A 23,138-nucleotide genomic window follows, 5' to 3' on the forward strand; every position below is an offset into this window, starting at 1 on the left:
TGGGGGTGCATGTGTGCATGCATGTATTGAAAAATGCTCTGGGGGAAACAAACCTGAAAACTTGAATTAAACACTTGTATAGCAGCCATAAACAATAAGTTGTCTGTTTGAAGTGTTTTGTTCAAACTATAAGTCTTTTGTGTTACAATGACATGTTTGCACAGTCATCGTATTGATTTTTACAATGTTGTAAGCTGTTATGAATGTTCGTACTTGAATTCTTATGGTTTACAAGAAATATACTTAAAATAAAAATATACTTATTGTTTAGACTGCATGTACAATTGTTTAAAAAGTGTTTCTTTTGGCCAAAAACGACTCGACACTGTGTTTTCTTAAAATAAGATTTTTAATATTACTTATTATCATAAAGATATATTTACACACTTTACAGAAATAGAAAATAAAAACACAAAGCTACGCATGAAAGGAAAATAAAATAAGTACTCCAAGAGCTAAAGCTTATCTTTTATAAATTAGAAACCAAAAGTTCAAATATGTACACAGTATTTCAACCATTTCCGATACACTTGTTTATTTTATTTTATTTATGTCGTTTATTTTTGCCCAGTTCAACATCAAAACAGAGACAGGGGACTGTACATTTGGCCAGGTGAGTAATATTGAGCACACACCTTAAAACAGAACATACTGTAGGAGTAATACATTGTCTTTCTGCTCGAGACCTGGTAACACTGTTTCGCCAGCCCGCAAGTCTCCCCGTGTGGTGGGCGCGACGCTTTTCACGTGGATGGAGAATGTGTCACAATCAGGGCAGGAGGGGGGCCTGGTGTGCTATTCTAGGTGTCGGCAGTTTCATTTGCCAGGCTCCGAGATAATGTCACATCATAGTCATTCCCGCGGGAGATAAAACCTCGTTATCCTTTGGGTGTCCTAGACAAAGGGAATACACATGTCGGCCATAACGAAGGCCGAGATGATATGTTTGGGGAAAAAATAATGGAATGTCTTGAAAGGCTTGTTCAGACTGGCAGGTAAAATCTGATTTTTAGCCAATCCAGATTGAAACTGGATGGTTATTTTGTAGTCTGAACAGTCCCAAAGCACCGAAATCTGATTGAAACCACAAACCGGAGGTAGTTTTATATCAGATTTGGACAAGATGCTTTTCGGTCTGAACGGGTCAAATGGGATTTGACTTTCCGTGACGTCACTCTATGCTGGATGACGCCTTTGCCACATCAATTTATCAGGTGTGACAAAATATCGAAATTGTGATACTTTGCATCCCAAAATGTTATCGATACGCTCATGCCAATAATTGAGATACGGTTTTAAAATGTTTAAAAAAACAAACAAACCAAAAAAAAGGAACCAACAAGTTGCTACCACAATCTTCCACCGTAATAGTGTCTCAGTTAACTCTATCACTGGAAAAATGCCACTTCTAAAACAAGTAAAAAATTTTGTGAAATGAGACAAGATTTGCTTATAACAATAACATTTTGCCAATGGAACAAGCAATTTTTGTCTTGGTAAGAATTCTTAAAATGAGATCTTGTAACTAGTTATATTTTACTTGTTCATCCAGAATGTTTTAAGAATTCTTAGCAAGACAATAATAGCTTGTTCCATTAGCAGAATGTTCTTACTTGTTCTAATTTCAAATAATTTTTTACTCGTTTTAGAAGTGGCATTTTTTTGCAGTGTATGGCTGCCATTGACGGCGCTCAACTCCCAATCTACTGGGACTGGGATGGGCAAATGAACGTTCATTCAAAACCAGAGCATTCACAGTCACGCTTTACGATTTCTGGGGCATTTACAGGTAACTTCCTGTTCTGTTACCCAAAATCAACAGCAAGTAACCCATAAAATGCCTCAAAATCAACAGCAAATGACTGAAAATCAACAGGTGATGACCTGAAATGGCCCAAAATGACCTCGATGCCTGGCATTGGCTGCCACTGATGGCCACAGAAGTGGGAGGGGCCCGTTTGAAGTGGGAGGGGTTCATTTGCTGCTACCCTCCCAGTTCAAATATATTGGACGTCTGCTAGAGATAAACTTGTTATTCTGTTTATTAGTTGTTTTGTAGAATATCCTAGAATGATTTCCTGACCAATGTATCGATAATCGTTGTATCGCCATCAGTGTTGTCACAGATTACTTGAAAAAGTAATTTAATTACTGATTATGCCTCAAAAAAGTAATCCAGTTACTTTACTGATTACTTTATTATCAAAGTAAGTAGTATCAGTTACTTTTTACCAATTTTTCTCCCTTTGACGCCTCAAAATAAGAATGACAACAGAAAAATGTCATCGCGTGTAATGCACTTTCCAATAATTGACTTTAATGGGAAAGATCCGAATTTTTTACTTTAGGCTTGATCTTTGAGTTAGCGGAGGTTTAATTTGTCGATGGAGTTTATTTCAACCACTATTAACTTGTGCTAGCTTAGCTACTCCAGAACCCTGAAACCAACAAATAACTGACAAACTGCATGCAATTTCTTGATATCAACTCCACCGACTAATTCAACTCCCGCTAACTCATAGATTAAGCCTAATGTCAAAAATTCTGAACATCGGGTTAGGGTTAACAGCATGTCAGTGCTAATGTAAAACAATGCAAAATGACTGGACAATAATCAACAACACGCAAATAAATTGCACAGTGCAATAAACATAAAGGTCGAAAGTACGCCGTAAACACACGCAGTCAATTTGGCCTCAAAACGTGGCGGCAACTAAGCACTTTACACTTAATCGGACTTACAACACATCCCTAAGATGCTAAACGAACACGTCACCTCACGGCATAAATATGCAACACGTATATGATGTAAAAAATGGTCGCCAACTTCGAGAGGACGAGCGGGAGCGACAATGACCTGCCGTTGCAAATGCAAAGCTACGAAACAGCCGCGCATGTACCGGCTCTAAACTATCGCTGGAACCCTCCAGAATGAAGGAAAAATACTTGCGTTCATTCATGGACGCACACAAATCAACATTCTCTCAACAAGTGGCTGCACTTGACTTGAATGTGCACCCGCACTGGCACCCATCAGTCCTAAAAAACTTAGCGCGTGTTACCCGGGACCAAAACAGGAAAACCTATGAGCGGTTACCATGGAAACAAACATTTACTGAGAACCTTTCAAACATGTTCCATTCAAAATGCTTTTGGTACATGACTATATTCTTCATCCTACATACATTATGAGGCAATAACAAAATAGTAATGCACATACACTAAGGAAACTAACTTAATCAGATTACTGGTTTGTAAAAATGAACGCGTTAGATTACTCGTTACTGAGTAAAGTAATCAGATTACAATAACGCGTTAGTGACAACACTGATCGCCTCATCGTGAGCTTTGTATCGACAATCGTATCATTTCATGGGGTACCTAGAGGTTCCCACCCTTAGTTAATAATGTGGCCTAATCTGAACTGATTTGGACAGTGTGAACAGTCAGCCTTAAAATCAGATTTAAAGAGTAATCCGATTGGAATCAGATATACCTGCAGTCTGAACGCAGCCTTAATTCTGTGTCAAATTTTTCGTCGTTCCTTAAAGTATAAAATGAGGGTGAATGTAATCACTAGTGATGTAAATCCCACTCTCTGTCAAATGTGTATGGACAAAAACAAAAAAAGTTGGGGCAAAATCTCAGAAAAAAACATGTTCTCAAGTGCATAGGAACATTACTCAGGTCTTGAGATGGTCACATAGAAGAAAAACCGGTGAGGAGACATTGAGAGATGAAGGAATGGTTTGTCTTGTGTGAGCCTTGCTGGAAAAGACCATTAGGGCAAATGGTTTAGCTCCCCGAGCATAATGTATTGGTTTACCGTTTCAAGCCCGAGCCCGAACGTGCTTGTCCTTCCACACCGCAAGGCCCATTAACCTGATGCGCTCTGGGCTACGATCTACAGAGACAGGGGATGCCTGAAAGCTTTCGTGTGTCCGCGACGTATTGTGCTGCAGACTACTTTTCTATTGTTACATCCACAAAAGATACAACGTTTCAGACTGTAGTCAAAAAGGTAAGCTTTGGACAACCAGCTAGACAAAAAAAAATGGTTACGACACACTAGAAAACCATTCCAAACCAAGAGACTCTTGTTTTCAGGGTGTTTTTTTTTCCAGCAGCATCATGTAATTGCAAAAATTAGCAGCCTGTCAAACCCATGCAGAGAGGCCTCGGAGCAAAGCTATTTTGTTGAGGTGACTTCAAACCCTACGCTTTGCATCGCTGGGATATTTGGCTTTGAATTTTGATTCCAAATAGGGCCGACGTTGGTTTACTCTGGTCTCTTGAAGGGCAGCCCGGCTGGTGCAGATGGTGAGGATACATTCATGAAGAACGGTGCGGATACAGCCCCGTTTACAATAACTTCTGAGATGGGTGGGGCTTGGATATCGTTTTTTAACTAATCATCCTGATCTATTCCACTTCAGGCATTACAACTTAATGTATATTCCCCAGCTATCTTCCCCCCGTCACACCCTAGGAGCGTTAATGAAATTTACATCTCTGTCTGAGAAGATATGAACAGTATAAATGCGGAACTGGAATTATTACTATTCGTTGGACTAGAGTATATCGTTCATTTTTAATCAAGGTATAATCTCGGCAGTCTTGGTGATACAGTATATCGCGAAACTTCTACCACCAAGAATCGATATGCAGGGAGTCCTCGAGTTACGATGTCCTCGACCTATGATGTTTACGACTTTATGACACCCGTGCCTCGTCCGCTATTAACTAATTTGCTCCCAAAAACGTATAAATACGTTCTATTTTTAATTGATTCAGTGTCCCAAAGACGTATTTATACGCCTTTTACGTTTAAAAAAATTTTTTTTTTACAAGAGACATCTCTGGGTTCTGATTCAATTTAGCTCCAAAGCACAAAGCTGAAAATCCATTTTAAAGCGATAAAACTGGCCACTGGAGGGCAGTTGTGCATTTAGTAAGACCCGCAACCCAATTCAACGGCAACGAACGGCATTTGTTCCCGGAAATAATTAGCCCCCACACGAGCGAAGATGACTGGAAAACAGATGTCTTTGGAGAGATTTTTTACGGTGAAAAGGTCACCTGACGAGCCAGAAGATGAGCCTACAACCTCGAAGACCCACGAACCGTTTGTGAACAAACCGAGTGATTCGAGTATGTCTGTGGAACAGGAGGATCAGCTTGTAGAGATCGCAAAAGATGGCGACCTTAAATGTACATTTGAGACAACAACTCTACCGAGGTTCTGAATTAAAGTCATTCCGGAATGTCCTGACATCGCTACGAGACCACTGAAAACCTTGCTACAATTTTCAACATTATATCTTTGCGAAGCAGGCTTCTTAATTAATACTTAACGACACGGCGAAGTCGTTAACGGTGAAAGAGCTGTGTGCAGTTGTGTGCAGCTAACATGGCAGGATGTGTTTGAGAACTTTTCTACATGTCCATCCATGATCAAAGGTAAGTTAATATTACTTTCTTTTAAGAAAGTTTGTGGTGTTTACTTTGGAATGGCTGCATTCGTGGCCATTTTAAACGTTACACGCATGCGCAGAACCGAAAAGTTGCAATTTTTGATGGGTTGCAAAATTTGTCAGAACACCGGTCCGTGAAAAAAAGACCCAAATAACACCGGTCCGTGGTGCAAAAAAGGTTCGGGACCCCTGACCAACCCGGGATGCCAGGCGCAGGACGACCGAGCAGAACGACCGGGAACACCAGTGCAGCGGATAGTGCCGTTGAGTCCGTGCTGCTCGCCGAGCAGACCCCGCAGAGACTCAAAAAAATTCATCTTTATGAGACAGGCGCCGATGAGGGAAAAGTTTACCCGGCTGTCGCGGCCACAACAGCGTAATCTCTCAGTTAGTTATGTGTAAATAAATTGGTACTTTGCTATCGAAAGCTCTATTTGTCTTGTTGTTTGTTATTTTGTGAAAGGAAAACATTATTCAGATGTTTGGGATGTAACTAAAGCAAAAAATAGCTGTGTTACAGTCAGTTATGTTTGAAATGTATGCTTTCAGAAAAAGCTCAATTTCTCAGTTTTTTCATCAGAAATTGGAAAATTGCTCAAACTAAGCTATTTTCTAATGCTCGTCACTAAATGCAGTTTTGTGTTCACAGAGACGTAACCTAAAAATAAGGACAGTGATGTTACGAATCGGTTTGCACATATTGACTAATCTGAGTAGAAATTTGTGTACGTCGCTTTCGAGTGGTTGGCTGCCATTACTGGGGTGTTTGCACACCTTTAGCAGCAACAGCCCAGCGGCATTTAATGTATCAGTAACATTAGCCGCTGTTAGCTGTGTGCTGCGGGCGGCACACTTCACGTTTGGCAGACGGGTACTTCCGGCCGTTTTGCTCGGATTAGTCAATACTTTAGGTCGCAATGTTGATGTGTTGAGTGTTGTTTTTTTTCTTGGCTGTCCCTAAACTGCGGGAGAGAGGGAAGGCTGGAGTAGTTGCGAACAAATAATTGCAAACCCAAAGGTCGTTTTATACTAGCGGCAGCCTGGTGTGAAAGAGTGCGCGGCAACCCATTCATTGTGTATTTGGCAGGGGACTTCTCAGCCATTTTAGACAGGGTGGAAAGTCTTGAGTGAATTTTCGCCTAGGGGTGGGGCCAAAAAAGAGACTTGTTCTATTTTCACGGTGCTGCCGTCAACAACTCATCCAATAGTTGAGGAGCAGGTTTACGGATATATGCGCTATCCGGCTGGTTTGGCGGACGGATACACACAAATCAAGGCCGATGAAACCTTTCGAGAGCTATGGGACCAGCGAAAAATGACTCTCACACTTCTCCTTGCTAGACTAAAGTATACCTCGATCTGCATTTGTGTGGAAATGTAGTTCACGAATAACAAAACTATTAACCTTCTCACTGAAACTAGTAAAACTCTTTACACGGCTATTATAATGCCCCCTACTTCTTAAAATGGGAAAAGTCGGTTTTCTTGTGTAACAATGAAAAATATTTGCATTAGTTCTTGGGACTGTAGTAAATATGCTTGAAAGTTTTTTGACGAAAATTTATACTTTAACAGTGAAACCCGACTTGCGCAAATTCGGTTTACGTCATCAGCGTAGGAAAGGACCTTGGTCGTAACTTGAGGACTCCCTGTATATCACAGCTTAATAAAGGAAGCAAGAGGTTGCTGCTGAAGTTTTCCTTTCAACATACATTTTCAGTGTCTATGTTATGTTAGAAATCCAGTCCATTTTGACTGAGAGTGGGTGTATGAATGTCCAGTGCTGTCAATACCACTCAAAATGAGCACTTCCTGTAGATTTTCTGTCATTTGCTATTCATTTTAGGGCTTTTTCAGGTATTTCCTTGTTAACGGCTACCATTGACAGTGCTAGATGTCCTATTTATTTCGACTGTAAGGGGCTAATTAGCACTCGGGATCGTATCAGGAGGTTCAATCCCTAGTCTTGACTACAATAAAGGCTTGCAAGCCTCTACATTTGATTAAAATACGTGCATGAGACACGGTCACAGAAAGAGACTTAAGATTTAGGTTGAAAACGTAGTGTCTTGGATCCGATTTCCCCTAAAGTTGAACAAATGGCAGAAGGTCTTGAGTGTTTGACATGGTTACGCACCTAACTAGCCTTGCTATGGAGTGACAGAGGGCGAAGGGGTCGGCAAGAGAGGCTGGGGGGGTTCCAGTCTAAGCCAATTTAACCGGCAAGCTCAGACTACGCTGCCCCGGTCAGCCTCGGGTGGAGGGGGGATCCATCTGAGAAAGATTAACTCTGAGGTTTAATGAGGGTAAGGATCAAAGCCTCGACCACCTGTGCCGTGGAAGAACTGGCGGACTGGCAAGGCAACTGTACCCAACTCAAAGTAGGCAAAAGATCACCACTGGAATGGGCCGCGACATGGATACATGGTTATATTGTACTACACGCGATGAGAGTAATGCTTTTTACGAAAATATGTTGCTATAAGCTTTAAATGTCGCAAACTCCGTGATTGTTTTATATGATAGACTGCTCTAGTACAAGCCTCTATGCTAGCACCCTGAGAGAAATAAAGATTTAAATACAGAGATAAGAGATAAACAGTGATGTATTCCAGTATGATGGAAAGGCATATATCGTTTGGTCAAAGGTTTAAAGCAACTGTAGGATTAAACAGCAAGAGTGTTATGGACTCGTTGGGGTTTGGGGTGCGAGCCGAGGGATAACCTCTTAATGGGTGTGGATCCTGCAAGATTTCAGATTTTCTGACATTTTCTCAGCGAGTAACGCAGGAGAACAAATCCAGACTTGGAGAAGAGCACTATCTTTGATTGAGGACGATTCCAATGCTCCAAACTGGAGCGTTTGGCCAGGGTTGTGCTGCCATTGTAGTTATTTTAGTCCAATTCAACTGGGCCAATGCTGATTCACCCTTTACTTCAAATGCGTGTTGGTTTTTCAAGATTTTTTTTAGAACAGAGGTAACTCCTTCCCATCCTGGCAGCGTTTTGGAGAGTGTTCATTATTTGGCACTTCATTAAAAGGCAAGGCCGGCCTGTCAGTGGCGCAGACCGCCGCTGCCAGTTAACAGTCGTGTGGCAGGGAGATGGTAGGTTTAGGGTGTAGGGACTTGCAATGTTTGTTTTGTTGTTGTTTTTAGGTTTAAGACTCAAGTTCAACCTTGAGCGTAGATCCGGACCAAATAAGTTTCCAATTACAGAATCTCCTAAATATTGTAGAAGTTCTTGATGCTGAATATGAATGGCAATCAAAGTAACTCTCCATTGTTTTTCATTGAGCAGGAAAATCTTTTGTAGCAGAAGACATCCAGACTATCAACTGAAAATAATAATCCTTGACCAATTAACCGTTGTATGACCATCAAAGCTGCTACAGAGTGACCAAATCGGGCTTAAATCTCACTGACGAGAAAACCACGCCACGGAAAAGTGACAGATGCTCTTAAGTTTCTGCACGAGAGAGTTTGAACTGGGCTCCCTCTTAGCTTCGTGTCATGCAAAGTGTGATACTCTCCAGGAGACCGCTAAGATTTGCATCTAAAAGCAAATGGTAGAAATAGAAAAACAACATTTGGGAGAAGACAGGAATAGATCAAGTTTTAAGGTGACAGAGGAATAGAATCAGATAGCTCGGGCTCAATAACTCCCCACCCCCCACCCAGCCGTTGCCCTCCCCCGTTCCTCCTTAGAGCTGAGGGTTGAGCGGCTTGTCCTGATTTTTTTCTTGTGGACAGAGTTGCTTGAAGAACCAGCAGGTGCTATGGACATCACTCTTCAGGCTGGGCAAGCGTAGGCCCTTCGCGGCAAGGCCCCCCAAGGCAAAGGAAGAGCATAGAAATCAGAACCTGGGGGAGGGCGCTTAAAGCAGTGCCTAGAAAACAGAAACACAGAGACGTATATAATCAGCACGTGCCCTCTTTTCTTGTTTTTGTTCAGGATTCACGCAGACATTTCAATTTCCTGTCGGGCCACATCGAACAGAGCTTTGTGTGTGCGCCGCCACATGCTATCTTTCGCTGGAAGAAAGAGTGAAGTAAAGGTTTACCCAGACATGTCTCGACTAGATTTCACGGACCTTAGGTCGAAAAACAATTGTATTTATCCCACGTGTGACACAAACCCGACGTTATTCAATGCCTGGGGGAACAGGATTAGCATTTGCACAAAAAGATATCTATGATCTTCCTTTAGCATTTTATCTACTCGCAGTCTGTGATCATTCCCATGCTTTTCAGTTACGTTGCATTACAACAAGTCGCCGCAACTGATAAAGGCTTATTCTTTTTTTTCACATCGACATAGTTCCACAGTCATGTAATGCCCGATGAATTGACGTACATGTATCTGATCTGCACTGAGTGTGAGATCTGTTTTGTTTGCCGGCTAGAATGATGTCACTTAGGTTGCTTGAGTTCGTTCTACATAAACAGAGGTCAGCAACCCGCGGCTTTTTGATCCCTTTGATGCGGCTCTGTTTTAATTTGATTAAAACTAGGACTGTCAAACGATTAAAATTTTTAATCGAGTTAAGTACAGCTTAAAAATTAATTAATCGTAATTAATCGCAATTCAAACCATCATAAAATATGCCATATTTTTCTGTAAATTGTATATATATTCTGTAAAATAAATTGTTGGAATGGAAAGATAAGACACAAGATGGATTTATACATTCAAGATACAGTACATAAGGACTGTATTTGTTTATTATAACAATAAATCAACACGATGGCATTAACATTATTAAAATTCTGTTAAAGTGATCCATGGATAGAAAGACTTGTAGTTCTTTATGAAAAATGTTAGTACAAGTTATATAAATTTTATATTAAAACCCCTCTTAATGTTTTCGTTTTAATAAAATTTGTAAAATTTTCAATCAAAAAATAAACTAGAACCCCGCCATTGTTGATGGCAATAATTACTTACGCTATAAAATCAGTCGCACCCAATCGCCAGCAGAGGGCAGCAAAACTCCGCAAAACACAATTAACAAGTGGGCCTTTCACTCTACTGTCATTTAAATCTGTCTGAGCTGGGAAAGTGCGTTAATTGCGTCAAATATTTTAACGTGATTAATTTAAAAAATTAATTAACGCCCGTTAACGCGATAATTTTGACAGCCCTAATATATATATAATTTTTTTTTTTTTTTTCCCAAAGAGCTACATAATTGGATGTGAAATCATTGCTATCAAGGCTTTGTCAGGCTGTTGCTTACCTCTGCAAAATAGGAAAAAGACTAGTACAAAGTATAATACTAGCCCAACAGTAAGAAAGTAAAAATAAGTTCATAATATTAAACTCTGAATGAACTGAGTAAACTTTTTTAAACCTCTCAAAGGCCAAACAGTGCAACTTTCATGAATTTATTGTCACATTCTGCTGCTGGTTAGATTGTGTTTTGTTGCTGGGCTGTTAGTGGGGGGCTGACGTCACACCTGAATCCAATGCGGGCTCATCAACGCAGCATTTAAGCACGGGTGAGCTCAGAGAAGGCTGCCGAGATATTTGCTTTTCTGATCGCCATTTGACATCTCTCACTATAGTCTCGCTACATTTGCTTGTTACGCCCCTGCATTGGGTTTTTTCTGTTAGTGTGCTGCACTCGTTTGTAACCTCTAGCCTGTGCAGGTATTTGAGTGTTTTTATTTTGGCTTTTTGGCTCGCTGCCTATCGTCTTAGTTAACCTTCGAGTTTGTAGTATTGAGCTTCGTCGACCTGCTGTCACAGACTCCGTTTGTTATTTCTACTATCCCGCGATCGCGTGTTATTTTTTGTTTGCAATCATTAAACCCTTGTACATATCCCCCGCTTGTTGTCCGCTTCGAGGTCCAACCTTGTTTCCGCATTTGCGGACGTTAACAATTATAAGTAATAATAATTGACCACAGCATCCCGTCTCTCTATTAGCCTCCTTTTTTCGGGAGGTGGGGAGTCCCTTATTTCTATTTCTGAAAGGTGTCAACCCTACTTTGGAAACACTTCCCAAATTACTGTGGCATTTCTTTCATTAAAAGACAATAAAAGTAAAGTAGACGAAGTGAACTGACCAGAGATAGTTGCTCCGGTCCAGCGCCCTGCTTCCTCTGGATAGCAGTCCTGCTCTTGCAGGCTCAAACTCGTTGTGTTCGTTCACGTTTCGTCTTCAAATGTTTTATCAGGGTCGAGGTGTTGAAACTGGCCGATTTAACTCCACATCTCGAAACTTTCAGGCCGCAAATCTTGCATGCAGCCATTGATTTTAATTGACGGGATTTCTATTTTGAAATATTTCCCGACCGCAGCCATGTTGGCGCCGCCAAGCGGCCTTGTCATTGGTCAGGAGTGGCTATTGGCCCGTTCTCATTGGTCTGGAGCAGGCCAATAGCGATAGCTGCTTGGTGTTCACGTGTCATCACTAGGGCTGCAGCTATCGAATATTTTAGTAATCGAGTAATCGACTGAAAATTCGATCGATTAATCGAGTAATCGGATAAAACAAATATATTTTTAGGTGAAGAGCAATTATAAATATACATGAGAAAACAAGACATTTCATCTAATCTTGAACCATTTTCATTCAATCAATGTCTTTATTTTCGATGTATATTGTTGAAAACAGCCATCAATTGCATCTCAGATGTAACTAGAATAAAAAAAAAAAGACTAATTCACTGCTTTCACTCAAAAAACTTTTAGTTCTCATTTATATGAATAAAGATACTACCATTTTCAATGTTGGATTACACACAGTTAAAGTAAACCATGACCAGTGAACACACACTCCCTCACAAGATATACAGGTATTTTTATATTGGCTAAATGCGCAAATAGTTCCAAAAGCATCTAGCTTGAAATAGTGCAAATACTCACTCAGTGTTTTAGTTACTTTGAGAAAAATAAGCATTTCCTGATTTGAAAATATAAAATAAATACACTTCAAAATGAGTTAGTAATACTGTATTTGATAGTTCCCACTCAGTACATTCGCCATAACTTTCTTAGTAGTGATCATTGATCACTTCCTTTTCATCTGTCTTAGTTTGTCTTCCTTTTCCTGTTATGTTGGTGGTTGGTTTAGGCACATTACCTCTACCGCCCACTGGACCGGAGGAAGACTAAGTATGACATGGATTTTAAAAAATTAATATTTTTACTCTAACGTATTTACCGTCTGACTGCGTGCACTGAACCGTGATACCGTGAAACACAGCTTAATTTCAGATAGCAAAAAGTATGTGAGGCTCCTTGTGTTATCCTTTCCTAGGAAACAGTCGAAATGGCTCTTTGAGGGGTTAAAGGTTGCCGACCCTTGACCTAAACCAAAGGAGCAGTCGTGGAATACTCTACATTTTTTGATGGAAAAATCATCAAAAGACTTGCTCTCTGAGCTTTCCCGCATAGGCGCTCAAGGAGTTTTCAGAAATCGCCCGTGGCTTCAAAATGTGTAATATCCTGTCATCTTTCTGTCTTTTAGCGGCTTGGCTTTGATCGAATGGTCCTGACAGAAGATTTGAATGTGATCATCTCACATCTGGAATGTGTCAGGCATTCACATTGCCCACAGCATCTTGAGGAAAAGAAAATTCATCTGATGGTTCTCTGACATGAAGATGGCAAGAGCTGCTAAATGACACTTGGTTGATGCGTATGAGCGTCTAACATCACTTCTCACGAAACAGGTAAGATTTTTGATTTGGCTCTAATTTCTGAGGTGGATGAAATTCTTCTGAATAAAGAGCTGCCTGTCTGTGAAAAGACACGTAGCCAAGTTGTAGTTCATTGGCAGGCTATATCATTCCTTGGTGTAAAGTCAAATCTCCACTGAGATGGTAGGTGTCATTTCTGCGGTCTGACCATGAGGAACTGTAGTAGGTTATCATCAGTAGAGTATGAGAAATATGTGTTCAATCAGACCACCATTCCAAACGAGCCGCATTTTGGCAATCAAGTTGTTTCAACTACGTTACTACTGTAAGAAGATATTCTCTCATTGGTGTTATCCTTATTGTTAGGTTTTGTGTTTTTCTCTTAGTGTGACTTGTCCTTGTGATTGCCCATTGATTTCACCTGTTGTACCTGCTCCTAGTGTATCCTCCAATCTGCATCCTCCTGTGCTCACCTGTTCCTCGTAGTGTCGTTACCCCTTGTCTGTGTGTGTGTATATAAGCTTCCGGTTTCTTTTCACTCCTTGTTGAGTCATTGTCAATGTTGAAGCCAAGTCCTGTCCAAGCCCTCGTGTACCTGTCCCTCATATTAAGTAAGTTTTGTTTGAACATTGCCTTTTTGATCCCTAGTCCTTTTGGTTGTACTTTGTGATTTTGTTAGTTATTATTAAAACATTTTTTGAGTTAACTAGCACTTGCCTAGTTGCGTTTTTTGTTTCCCTGCATTTGGGTCCACACCACTTGCCTGCCCCGCGTCCCTGACACTTATTGATTACTTGCAGAAAATTGCACGTGTCAGTATGATCCGAGTAACAAGTTAGTCCCGAGTCATGAGGTTTTGTCAAGTCAAGTGGAGTCGAGTCATGAGGTTATGTCAAGTCAAGTGGAGTTTAGTCACGAGGTTATGTCTAGTCAAGCGGAGTCGAGTCATGAGGTTTTATGGAGTTGAGTCTTGAGGTTATGTTGAGTCGAGCCGAGCCACAAGGTTGTAAAGACGAGTCGTGTCAAGTCAAAGGTTGTAAAGACAAGTCGTGTCAAGTCAAAAGGTTGTTGAGTCACAGGTTAGTCAAGGCCTTCACCATTGTTCCCCAGCCCACCCACAAAACACTTCGGTTTATCTTTGAGGGAAACCTTACTGTCAATGTAAGTCAAAGTAAAAAAACAAAACAAAAAAGAAACTGCAGCCTGGTCTGCAGGGAATAAACCAGCATTAAGGTGTTCCAAGCGGATCACTGGCATGTGGGAACCAATCGACGATCCAAGTTTTTTGAGTCAGCTTGTCGAGTCTTGAATGACTGCTTCACAAGTCGAGTCGAGTCTCGGATCCTCCCAGCTTGAGCGAGTCAAGTCCGAGTCTGTGTTTTTTTTTCTTCAAGTCCGAGTCGAGTTGCGAGACATCAAATTCACGACTCGAGTCAGACTCCCTATGACTCTTGTTTCTTTACAGCTTACTTTTATCCTATAAAGTTTCCTTGAAGATTTTAAATGAGCAGACTTTTGAATCAGAGAGGGATGTTGAAAAGTGGTGTGATTGTATAGTGATACATTGTTTCCCAATAGGTTATCGAGGCTGACCCCAAGAATAAATAGGTCTTACTGTTTAATAAAGGAACCGAAAGGCTGCTGGCTAAATTTTCCACCAGAATCGAGTCCATGTTAACTCAATAACACTCAAACATGAGCACTGGTGTACTTATCGACAGAAATGTTGCCCTGAAATATTCTAGTTTTAGACAGCTTGTCCGTGATAGTGCAGAAAGATAAATGAATACCGTTTATTTTTAAATTTAGAGCTTGTTGAAAAAGGATCTGAGCTGAAAGGTGAAGCTCTCGATTTACCAGTCGATCTACGTTCCTACCCTCTCCTATGGTAGCGGGAGATTGACAAGCGGATCGGTGCGGCATCTGCAGTGATGCGGACCCTGCACCAGTCCCTAATGGTGAAGAAGGAGCTGAGCTGAAAGGCGAAGCTCTCGATTCATCAGTCGATCTACGTTCCTACCCTCACTTAGGGTCACGAGCTGTGGGTCTTGGCTGAAGGAACAAGATCCCGAATACAAGCGGCCGAAATTCGTATCCTCCGCAGGGTGTCCAGGCTGTCCATTAGAGATAGGGTGAGAAGCTCTGTCGAGCCGCCACTCCTCCTCCGCGTTAAGCGGAGGTCTTGTTCTTGAGTGAGGGTAGGATGGAGCGGGAGATCGACAGGCGGATCGGTGCAGCATCTGCAGTGATGCGCACTCTGCATCGGTCCGTAGTGGTGAAGAGAACACTCACCTATGGTCACAAGCTGTGGGTTGTGACCGAAAGAACAAGATCCTGGATACAAGCGGCCGAAATGAGTTTCCGCCATAGGGTGTCTGGGCTCTCCCTTAGAAATAGGGTGAGAAGCTCGGTCATCCAGGAAGGGACTCTGTGTCAAGCTGCTACTCCCCCGCGTGGAGAGGAGCCTGTTGAGGTGGCTCGGGCATCTGGTTCGGATGCCTCCTGGACGCCTCACTGGAGAGTTGTTCCAGGCATGCCCCACTGGTGGGAGGCTCTGGGGACAACCCAGGACACTCTGGAGAAACTGTCTCTCGACTGGCCTGGGAACATCTTGGGATCCTGCTGGGGAATCTGGTTGAAATGGCTGGGGAAAGGGAAGTCTGGCATTCCCTGCTAAAACTGCTGACCCCGCGACCCGACCCCAGATTAAGCGGTACATGATGGATGAATGGAAACAGCTTGTTTTTCTCTTTAATCTTTGTATCGTAGAATATCATATTTCATGACCCATGTATTAATAATTGTCTTCTCACCATATTATAAGATAATCGTTATCGTGAGACTTGCTTCGCAAAACGTATCGGAAGGTACCCAGAGGTTCCCTACCCTAATGTTAAATGATGAGGAGCCAGTTGAGGTGGCTCGGGCATCTGGTTCGGATACCTCCTGGACGCCTCCCTGGAGAGGTGTTCCGTGCATGTCCCACTGATGGGAGACCCCGGGGAGGACCCAGGACAGGCTGGGGAGACTAAGGCTACGTTCATACTAGAGGTCTTAATGCACGAATCCAATTTTTTGTCATATCTGTTTTTTTGGCGTGCCCGTTCAGACTGCCTTTGTCCATTGAGACCATTCAAGTATTACGCATGCGCACTAATTCGCAGTCCAACAAGCGCTGAGCAAGACGACCCACTTGCGCAGAAGCATCAAAACAAATGACCACACATGCTAACTCTCATCCGTCATTCCAGGGATATCATACTTTGCTTTTTAAAAAGAGGACACAAATAACAGACATAAATAATCCCAGTTTAGTCTTCTATTCAAAGTATATGGATCGATTGCATGCACGCACTGTCCGTGCATGTCACACACACATACGCGCAGTTTGCCCCAACTCTCGGCCGTGTAAGCAATGTTGAAATTTTGCTTATATGGAGCAGACAGAAAACCGATCATTCTCAGGCTTATCCTCAACCCATTTTATTTTTTTTATGACTGTTGTCAAGTCCGACCCTTTCTAAAAAGCCGCGTTCAAGGCAAGCTAGGCGCTAATAATTAACGCACAGCTGCACCGCTACCGTGGCGTCTCTCTCGCTTTTTGATGACGTAATTGCTGCATGAATTCCGATTTGAGAGACTGGACAGTACAGACCGCCGCGACAGTCTGGAAAAATGTGGCCCAGATCGGATTTGAACTACATTCGAAAGTGACCCAGATCAGATTTGAAATGGTCCAGTTCTATGCGACTTGTCACGTTCAGACCGTCAAGTTAATCCCTCACTCGAGTCGGAAAAACACGAAAAAATCGGATTCGTGCATTAAGACCTGTAGTATGAACGTAGCCTATGTCTCTTGACTGGCCTGGGAACGCGTTGGGATCCCGCCCCAGGAGCTGGTTGAAATGGCTGGGGTGAGGGAAGTCTGGGGTTCCCTGCTAAAGTTGCAGCCCCCGCGACTCGACCCCGGATTAAGCCATAGATGATGGATGAATGGAAACAGCTTGTTTTTCTCTTTAATCTTTCTATCGTAGAATATCATAGATTAATTTCATGACCCATGTATCAATAAATGTCTTCTCACCATATTATAAAATAATCCTTATCGTGAGAGTTCGCTTTGCAAATCTTATCGGAAGGTACCCAGAGGTTCCCGACCCTAATGTTAAATGATGCGGAGACAGTTGTGATTTACGGAACCATTCCATTTCCAAAGCAACTTTCTTATTGTGCTGCAAACATTTAGCACTCACAAGTTGTTCTCCTATTTTATTGTCCCACCAAGAACACCGGGTAACCAATGTTCTGTCAAACGCATGTTGCGTTTTAATGTCGCTCATTGTTTTCTATTGTTCAGTACCCTTGAAATCCCTCAATGGAAGGCAGGATGATAAACTTGAAAGTGTGTAAAACTTAAAATTAGAAAAACACAATGAAGATCATAATTCTTTTTCCTTTGAACTGATGCCTCGACACTCACGGCTCGCGGCCTCGTCTCACTTGGGCTTGAATTTATGGCGGCTCTTTGCGGGTCAGTGTCGTCTGTCTTGCACTTCCTGGAGGGATATTGTGTCTGGGAGAGTTCCCTGTCTCTAGATGCTTTAACGGATCTTATGTTTTTGAATGCACACATTAATGCATTGCTGTTGCTTTCCATTCAGAGATGTGCAAACATTGGCGGGTGCGTAGGCCAACCGTGTGTATATACTATACATTTGATCACGTAGCCCTAGCATGTTTTAGTTTCTCAGCGACACCTCCCTCGACTGTTTTCTTTTGAAATACATAGTTTGCTTAGTTTCGGCGCAGAAAATCACACTGTGAATAGGTGAGAAGTAAAATATTGTCTCAGATTTTCGATGAAAGATTTTTCACACAACGGATTGTTTGACTTGACAGCAAGTTAAACATTCTTTCAAGCGCTAGAGGTGAACTAGAGAAACCCGATTCTGGAAAGTGTTATCCTTTCTAAAGAGTTTTAATTGACTTAATCCGATGGACAGAAGAAATTTATTCCAGTAGACCAGGGCCAAAAGTTTCTAACAATAACCATGTCCCAAATGGTTAAACGAACGAATAACGTAGCCTCCGTCGCACAATGAAGGGACGCAAGTTCATTAATCTGTTGAGACGTGCCTTTTCTTTTAAAGTCAACAATGGCATTCTTGTTCGGAATACAAACTTTCCTGTACTATTGTGTGAGTTTCGCCATTTAAACTCTTTCATCAGCAGTAACTCAAGGCAAGAAAGGTCTTTGAACCTCACCTTGCTCTAGAATGGCATTGGCCCCTTGTGGGAAAGACGGGGCCGTGGGCGTCTCCTCTTCCAGCCGGCCGGTCTGTGGCCCTGACCGCCCCTCGAGGGACTTTGCTGCACCAGTTTTCTCACCGGAGCCGCTTCCTCCAGCTCTCTGCCGTGCTCCGTGGAGGCCATCGGACCTGCAAGAGTCAAATACAGATTTTCTGTTTAGGGTTGGTAAACTCCCCGATACAATACGATTTGCGATACAAGGCTCACAATATGGCGATACAAGAAGTATCGATTTATGTGTCATTGTTGTTTTTGATTTTAGTCTTTTTTTCAACAAAAATACTTATTAGTCTCAGTCCTATTTTAGTAATTTCAAAATGTGTTCGTCTGTCAAGTTTCAGTCGATGAAATCTCAGACAAATTTCACCTAGATATACTTACTCAAAATCTTTTCATCTGTAAAATTAAAAAAAAAATGTGTCCAAAAATAAACGTTACCAACATTTTCGACAGAACATTCACACATGAGCACACATTAGAGCAGTGCTTCTCAATTATTTTCTGTTACGCCCCCCCAAGGAAGACGTAAATGTTTCGCGCCCCCCCAAACTCTGTAAATAGTATAATTTGTCTATAATATTACTATTAAAAGTACACCTCTGCCTCACATTGTATCTTTTTTACTATTAGAGAAAATAACAGATATCAACTTATAAAGTATAACTTTATTAACATTGTTTTGTTTGTAACAGAAAAGACTTAACGCGCATCAATTTGCCTGAATTAAAAAAAAAAAAAAAAAAAAAGTCACATCCAAACGAAAAATACACTCAAGATACATTTTTGACCATTTGATACTGAAAAATAAAATCAGGAAATAATAACAAATTCAAATTGATTAGAAATATTAACTCATGAGGACAATATGCCAAAAAATGTGATCAAAAAAACAAAACTGAATAGAAGAAAAGAAAAAAAAGTGTCTTTGGACAGAGGGACAGTTTTATTTTCGCTGCTCCCAGTATCACCTCCAGTTTGCAATGATGTGGGGTTATTTGAGCATGCTAGCATACTGAGCATGCTAACAGTGCTCACTGGTTTACTGATATAACACTGACAAAGCGGGAAGATTGTTGGCAATATTCGGCACATTTTCGCTGAAAAACAACCAAGCGGCTTATCAATGAGATTGGGGTCTAATGTCTTTAAGTGGCGTCTTAGTTTATTTGGCTTCCGGCTGTCCGCTGCAATCATTTTTAGACACAGTAAACAGTGGTCTTTCCTCGTCTACCAATGTATTAAATGTCGAAGCCAAAGGCAAACGGCCCGAAAAAAGCGCATTCTCGGCGGCCGAGGGAGAACCGTGGGTGAGGGCGGTCGTCGTGACGATCCCAAGCCGAAAATGGCACCTCTCGGCGGACATGTGAGAACCGGAGAAGACAGTGGGTCGCTGCGTGAGTCCGGCCGGAAAACGGCTTTCGAAAACGGCGCACAGCTCTCCAGCTCTTCATGAATCTCTTCCGTGTGCTTGTGCTTACTTCAAAAATACTGCGCGCACTTTGAAAATGAGAGCGCCACTGCCACCCACTGAGTGGATGTGCAAGTACACTTTATTCTAGTACGGCCAAAAAAAAAAACGTTCCCCGAGGTCACACGCGCCACCCCTGGCATGTCTCTGCGCATTAGAAGTACTGCATTAGAGGGACAACGGCAATTTCTGTATGATAATACACCGTCAGCAAGAAAAACAGTACATGATTTTCAATTCATTAAACCCACCTGGACACCATGAACTGTACGTAAAAAAAAGTCTGAGATAAGAGGACGCTCGCAAAGCTAAGTGCTAAAACAAAGATGAACGTGATGGCTATGCTAACGCTATAAGTTACATTTAGTGTGTGATGATCCCTCAGAATCGATCTTTAAAGGCTAAATCAACATTGTATGTGTGCGTTTGCTAAGATAAGAAAATAAATCTTACCATGTGTTTCATAACAAGCAAGATGGAGCGCAGCCTAGCTTGACACTCTTCCTAACACAACGCAGCACATCTCACATGAGTGACACGACCCTGCTACGATGCAGACATTTAACACTGGGAAGTCTGGGATTTTTTGTTGTTGCTATTTTTATAGTCTAGCCAGAAGTTGCAAGCAATCATTATATCCCAGAATTTGCTCATATACCAAACAAAACAGCTGAAGTTGGCCATTAACTAAATGCTATTTCTCCAACTGGCTCTCCCCTAGACTTACTGATCAGAAAAAGCCAAGTAGCTCTGCTTTAAATTGGCCAGTGTTTAGGAGGACGCTCGGCATTTCGAAGCTATTGCTAATGCTACGCTAATGCTAAAAGTTACATTTATTGTCTGATTATCACTGAGCATAGATCTTTAAAGGCTAAAGCAGCATTCCATATTCTCTCTTGCCAAGATAAGAAAACAAATCATACCGTGTTTCCAAACAAGCAAGATGGGGCGCAGCCTATAGCTCTAGACGCAACCCAAACTCTGGTGAGGAGAGTGAGGGAGAGGCGCACCACATCTCACATGAGTGACACTGCTATGATGCAAGCTGATGTACTCCACATACAATATGAAAATGTCACGCATTGCGAACGTAGGACAGAAATTGTCGCATTTTCGTCCCTTTGTCATCTGATCAGACAAAAACTCGCATTCGTTTCATTATTTTTAAGTCTCCCAGAACACGTTTTTAGCTTGTCACGTCATTGTCATGAACAATTTGTCCGTTTAACTTGTCATCATTAACGAAACAACAATGGTGTCGTGAAATTAATATGCCATTGTCTACGAGAAAAAGAAGCTAGAGTGGTAGCTCGAGATCTGAAAGCTTCGGTAAATGAAAAATTTTTCAAAAAGATTTCCGAAGCTTTTTTATTCGAAAGATAATACGTACTATAAATCTACGTAATTCCCACTCACAAAAGTTTTTAAAAGACATGCCGCAAGATCTTCCTGCCCTATTGTTGATGACGTGTCAATTTGGGTGTGATGACGTGCGCGGGCAGGACAGTGTTGTTGTTATTGCGAGCTGACGTCTTTGTATATTCAATTATCTACTTCAGCTGGACGTGTTGTGTTCGTGGCAATAAATGCCAGAAGTGATCCTGATCAGTTTGTAATTTCTACATGTCACTTCAAGAGTCGCAGCCAAGGGAGGTAAACCAAAGCATTTAATCCAAGCATTTTTCTATTACAGCACTTTATTGTTGTTTAAAAATAATTCGGTGGGACAGGTTTGTTTAAAACTAGGGCTGTCAAAATTATCGCGTTAATGCACGGTAATTAATTTTTTAAATTAATCACGTTAAAATATTTGACGCAATTAACGCACATGTCCCGCTCAGACAGTATTCTGCCTTTTGGTAAGTTTTACAGCAAGGCTTTTTGTGCTGCAGCACAACAGTTTATTTTTTTCTTGCCAGTTCATATGGCTGCACGACGTCTCGGGCTGAAGCCTATGTTGTAATGTTGTGCTTATATGATCCTTGGACAAGATTTGTCCGTAAGTATGGTTGTTGTAAAGAATGTACATATTATGTTAGTAAGCGAAATGTTTAATTTTTTTGTATGAGACGCTTTTTGTTTATGTTTAGTGAACCTGTATAACGTGGTAAGCTAACGTTGTTGCTAATGCAATGCTTGTGTACTTTTTTTTTTTTGTAGTTTTATGACGGTCTAAAGAGGACAATGGTTTGAGGCTATTTTATTAATAAATCAGATGAAAAAGGAAGAAGTCTTATTATTAAGGCGTCGTTCACTAGCTGTCTAGCTTTGGAAAAAGTAGACGCTTCGGAGTGAGGACAGCATAGACAGATTTAAATGACAGTAGCGTGAAATGCCCACTACAGTCCTTATGTACCATATGTTGAATGTATATATCCATCTTGTGTCTTATCTTTCCATTCTAACAATTTATTTTACAGAATATATATAATTTACAGAAAAATATGGCATATTTTATAGATGGTTTGAATTGCGATTAATTGCGATTAATTACGATTAATTCATTTTTAAGCTGTAATTAACTCGATTAAAAATTTTAATCGTTTGACAGCCCTATTTAAAATGTATTATAATTATTACATTTGAAGTGCTTAAAAACCATTTATTAAAATATATATATTCCTTTTTTTTTTTTTTTTTTCAAATCATTCTTTGGGGAAAAAACGTCTTATAAGTGTCTCTTTCTAATGCTAAATCTGAAAAAGTACATTCAACACACACACACAAACATTTGGTGGGGGTTTGGGGTGCGCTACTTCGCAGTTTTTCACTTATTGCGGCGGATTCTGGTCCCCATTAACCGCGAAAAACAACGGATCACTGTAAACGGTTATGTTAGGTATATTTGACCCTTTTTATCAAATTTGATGCAGTGTTTTAATACAGCTTGGAATACTAAAGCCACTCCCGAAGGAATTAATTTCGTATCTTTAGGTACCACTGTATTTTCAAATGAGAAAAATAAACAATGTTTGTTTTTGAGAATATTTCAGTGCAACATTTCTGTCAAAAACTATAGCAACGGTACGTATATTACTGCAACAAACAAATGAGTGTCTTTCTTAGTAAATTGCCTGTCACTGACAACAATCAACAATTCATTGCAATTCATTTCAAATTGGAGGGGTGACTTTGAATGGTCATGTTTGAGTGCAAATGAACGTGCTAGACATCAGTGGTAGCCATTGAGTTAACAGACACTAATCTAGTGAAAATCTTTGGTAGGCTTCTGTAACT

At 41.1% G+C, this 23,138-nt stretch overlaps 1 protein-coding gene across 1 annotated transcript in view; it reads right to left on the bottom strand.

Moving 5' to 3' along the window:
* Positions 1-364: 364 nt before the first annotated feature.
* apln (apelin) overlaps positions 365-23,138 on the bottom strand; it is a 77,048-nt gene continuing 54,274 nt past the window's right edge. Inside the window, exons 2-3 of the mRNA XM_057850231.1 lie at positions 18,389-18,561; positions 365-9,363 (exon numbers count right to left, since the gene is read on the bottom strand). Coding sequence (XP_057706214.1) covers positions 18,395-18,561 — 167 coding nt within the window. The 3' untranslated portion in view covers positions 365-9,363; positions 18,389-18,394. The remainder of the gene's footprint in view (positions 9,364-18,388; positions 18,562-23,138) is intronic.

The sequence above is a fragment of the Corythoichthys intestinalis genome, chromosome 11, assembly GCF_030265065.1.
Source record: "Corythoichthys intestinalis isolate RoL2023-P3 chromosome 11, ASM3026506v1, whole genome shotgun sequence".
Classification (NCBI taxonomy): domain Eukaryota; kingdom Metazoa; phylum Chordata; class Actinopteri; order Syngnathiformes; family Syngnathidae; genus Corythoichthys; species Corythoichthys intestinalis.